The following is a 4646-nucleotide window of genomic DNA, read 5'->3' as shown; positions in this document are numbered from 1 at the left end:
GAATTTATTCTGGTTATTTTTTTCCCAGTTATTCAACATTCATCTTATATGTGGTGTGAATAACTGGCCAGTAGGGGGCAGTATCACTACCTGAATGATGGTTAAATGGATCTCATGGAAACATCAGATCAAATATTGAGACGTCTGTAAACTAGATGAACCTGGAAAAGCTCTGGGTAGAGAATGTTGATCTAAATTGACCTGATTAATACTGAGAAGTTCTTACATTAATTTTTGCTGCTGCCCCCGCGACCCGGGGCAGCAGCTGATTCAATAAGTGGAAGAAAATGGATGGATGGATGGATGGATGGATGGATGGATGGATGGATGGATGGATGGATGGATGGATGGATGGATGGATGGATGGATGGATGGATGGATGGATGGATGGATGGATGGATGGATGGATGGATGGATGGATGGATGGATGGATGGATGGATGGATGGATGGATGGATGGATGGATGGATCCACTTGGACTTTACTGTCTCCATGGTATCATATTACCATGGAGACATCAATGTCATTGATAAATTCATATGAACGGAAAATAATGTGTAATCTGAAATTATGTGTAATGTTCCCATGACAACAGAACCCAACAGAACTTAGTATCATCATGTGGTCATAATAACAGATGTAGTCAGAACAGTAAATGCAATTAGAAACAGCTCACCTCTCTGATGGTGAAGATTCAGGAGATTTAAAGTCAATACCAGGATCATCTTTTGACATGTCGCTCTTAAAGGACACACAGCTGGGTTCTGGTTCTGGTTCTGGTTCTGGTTTGAGTCTCTGATGGATCCTGACAGAAACATGATGGTTAAAACTGAATCTGTTCAGTCTGGACGAAGCGGCAAAGAGGAGCAGCAGCAGCTTCATCACCACGTCTGTTTTGGCCTGATACAGTGAACGCTGTGTGAAAAGGGCTGTGGACAGTTAGAGATGGTGACCTCACCTCTGACCTTTGCTCTGGCTCTCATCTTCCCCACACAGAGTGGTTTTAGAGGGAGGGACTCCCTCCTCTCTGTCCTCACACTGATCCATGCTGCTCAATTCACATCAGCTCACACACACTTTCTAGCTTCACCTGCAGAGAAAACACACATCATTCATCTGCACATCAACTCTGATCATCCTTTACATCATTAGTGCTGGAAAAAGATCAGCTGCTCCTCCTCTGATTGGCTCTTCTTCTCTGCTTCATATCAGTGTCAGGTGAATGCAGTCAGACAGCAGAGAGGCAGAGGAAGCTGCCATCAGCTGCTGCACTTCTACTATCAGTCCACTAGATGGAGACATGGAGCAACATTTACATTCACTGATTCACTCTGAACAAGAAGGATTTTAGTTAATTATTATTCTCTATAACAAGTGTGACCTGAACAACAAGTAGATTATCTGCTCCATCAAAGATTAATTATTTAATAATCTGACTGAATCAAAAACATTTTAAGAAAATTATTTCAATTTGAAACGAAGCAGCAAGAAACTTCTCTTTGATGTTCATGGTTCTATATGTTTCCAATGGAAACAATTGAATTGTGAAATTGAGTTTTTATTCTATTATCAAAATAAAGACAAAGTTTTGTGCCCATTTTTAATGGAAACGCAGCTCATGTGATTCTGTTTTAACTGACCTGATGGAGCCGGTTCTGTCCAAACCTCCACAGGAATGAAGATGATGTTCTTTCTTCATCACTCAGCCATCAGACTGGTTTATCTTGATTCTATTCTTTCTTTGTTTAAACGCATATGACAAGCTGTCTGGTTATGTAAAGAATCCGACTTTGCTAATGCAAGAAATTTCTAAAAATCTATTTTAATATTTTATTCTCTGTCATTGGCCCAAAGTTATGGAACGACTTGCCTTTGCAGGTCAGAGAGGCCCCTTCACTGTCCCCTTTAAAAACCCATCTATTTTACTTGGCTTTCAACTCCACCGGGATCTAGTTTTAAATTGTATGTTTGTTTTTAAACTGTAAGTTTTTAGTTTTTATTGTCATGTTGTGTTTTAATGTACAGCAATTTGCATCAGCTGTGGTTGTTTTAAAGTGCTTTATAAATAAAGTTGGTTTGGTTTAAATAACCTGAGTGGTTCATAAGTTCTGACTAACATGTTAAACTCTGCAATTTACTTAACAGACGTTGGAAGCCTTAAATTTGCGACAAAAAATAAGATCAAATGTCTATTAAAATAATTTCTCTTCATTAAGTTTTCTCCAAACTTTTATTTTAGTCTTACTGTGTTTTCACACCTGTAGACCTGCTTCGATTAGGGACCAAAATTGCGATATGTGTTATATTTTCAGTCAGTCCTTTTAAATACAAAGCATCTGTAAAGTATATATATTGCTTTACTTTTTCCACATTTTGCTATTTTACAGCTTTATTTCAACTTGTATTATTATTCCGCAAAATTCTACACACAAACATGAAAATGTGGAAAAGAGTCATAATTCAGTGGGGGGGAGAGAGGTTGTAATTCTGAGAAAGAATTTCTGAGATTTTAAATTCTGAGAAAAAAAGTCAGAAATATGGAATTATAAAATTAGAAAAAATGAATTGAGATTAAATTCTGATTTTTTTTTTAAACAAAGAATTGTGGTATTTAAGTTAGAAGTCTAAATTTCAAAAGTAGAAAATGTTCAGTTTTTGAAACTCTAGAAAATTTTAGATTAATCAAACAGAAAAGACTTTTTTTCTTTTTAATTTTCAAAATATTTTTGAGCTCAGAATTTTTTTTTTCCTCCAGAAAATTTCTGAGATTAATCTAAAAATGTTGAGTTTGGTTTTAGCAGATTTGGAGCTCCAAAATTTCAAAAAAAAATTCTTAGAAAATTTCTTAAATTAACCTAAATATTGTCTTGCAAATTTTCGACATTTGGAGTTCAGAAAGTTTTGTTTTTTTCTATAAATTTTCTGAGCTTTTTCTGGAAGTTATTAGACTTTTAAAACTTAGAAATTTCTGTTTTTTTCTTTAATTATTCTTAAAATTACCTTGTTTTTTGCAGAAATGCAAAAAAAACAAGGTTATTTTTTCTTGCAGTCTCAAAACATGACCGTTACCTTAGGGGTGACCAAACACTTTTGCACAAACCATTTTAACCATAAATCTTTTTATTTATATAACAATACATGTTTTTCAGTAATAGCAACAGAAAACGTTTAGAGTTCTGCCTGAAAAGCCGCAGACACCAGCACCGATGCACCCATTATCGGACAGCCGTCCCGCCGGCTCACAGCGCACCCAGCTCCCGCTGCAGCCGCTCCTTCTCCCGCTGGAGCTCCGCGATGCTCTGGCGGTTCTGCTGCAGCCGGTCCTCCAGCCACTGCAGCAGCGGCCCGCTGACGGCGGACATCTGGCTGCACAGGTTCTTGGTGAACACCGAGCCGTTGTGGATCTTGGTGACCGGGTCCAGGTGGGACAGCCCGTGGATCCGGCGGTACGTGTCCTGCTCCTCCTGGCACAGGATCCGCGGCAGCTCCACGGCGGACTCCAGGCACGCCTTCCCGATCGCCTCGCGCGGAACCACGTGCACGGGAATCTCCACTCGCTCGTACTCGGAGCCCTTCTGCGCCTGCGCGGACTGGAAGCAGGTGTAGAGGACGCGGCCCGTTCTGGTGTTCTTGTCCTCGATGAAGCAGGAGAAGATGAGCCCCACGAAGCACTGGTCCAGCATCTGGTACATCGCCTGGGTCCGCACGTCGACGTGGGACGGCCACACCGTGATGTGCGGGTGGGAGTGGTACCAGCCCACCACCCGCATCGGTCTGCCGGTGGAGTCCGCCAGCCGCTCCGCCTCGGTGGAGGCAGCGGACAGCTGCTCCGGGGAGATCTCCACCCGGTCCTTCCGCTTGTCGGAGCGGCGGAGGATGATCACCGAGTGGATGTGGACGATCCGGGACGCCTCCACCTCCCCGATACATAAACCCATCACCTCCTCCTTCTCGGTGCTAAGCGCGTGGTTCATGCACACCAGGAAGGCGTCAGACTCCAGGTGGACCGCGCTGACGGCCATTTTTTATCAGAAAAAACAGGTTTCTGTCACCGGGAAGAGAGGAAAACAAAATAACACGAAGGCACGCGCTCACTTCCGGGTTCCTCTACTTCGCTTTTATCTGCTTTAGCGCCCCCATCGGGTCCGGAATGGTTCTGCAGTGACTTCATTAAAGTTTGCCATATTGTCAGCAGATACCAAATATCAACAACAAAAAGTTATGTCATTAATTTAATAAAACTGAAAATAAATACAGAAATAATTTAAAAAGCTGTTTTTATATAATTGAACATTACTCATTCATAGAATATATAAATAACAGACATAGAATTGTAAAAAACAAACTAAATTAAGCATTTTATTTTTTATGTAACAGAACATGGAAAATTCCCCACATTTATCAGCATTATAAATAACTTACCTAAAATAGCGACATTTAAAACAAAAACCTAAACAGAGCTTTTTATTTTAAGTTTTTTAAATATAATTTATCATTTTAAATATTTTAGATATTAATGATATTCATAAATTGCAAACCTAAAATCTGTGGGGGGAAAAACAAAGAGAGAAAAAATCTATTAAGTTGATTCATAATATGCTTCATTACAGGAACATAAAATATTTTAGTAAATATTGAAATTATTCT

The 4646-nt window shown here is 39.9% G+C and overlaps 1 protein-coding gene across 1 annotated transcript; it reads right to left on the bottom strand.

Moving 5' to 3' along the window:
• Nucleotides 1–3101: 3101 nt before the first annotated feature.
• On the bottom strand, nt 3102–4123 carry LOC145554339 (lys-63-specific deubiquitinase BRCC36). The gene has a single exon (XM_081613907.1). The coding sequence runs from the start codon at nt 4019–4021 to the stop codon at nt 3239–3241; it is 783 nt and encodes a 260-aa protein (XP_081470033.1). The 5' UTR covers nt 4022–4123; the 3' UTR covers nt 3102–3238.
• Nucleotides 4124–4646: the final 523 nt, after the last annotated feature.

This window comes from Poecilia reticulata, chromosome 12 (assembly GCF_904066995.2).
Source record: "Poecilia reticulata chromosome 12, P_reticulata-male-v2, whole genome shotgun sequence".
In the NCBI taxonomy this organism is placed as follows: Eukaryota; Metazoa; Chordata; class Actinopteri; order Cyprinodontiformes; family Poeciliidae; genus Poecilia; species Poecilia reticulata.
Note: the sequence above shows the minus strand (reverse complement) of the source record. Positions and strands in the feature narration are given on the sequence as shown.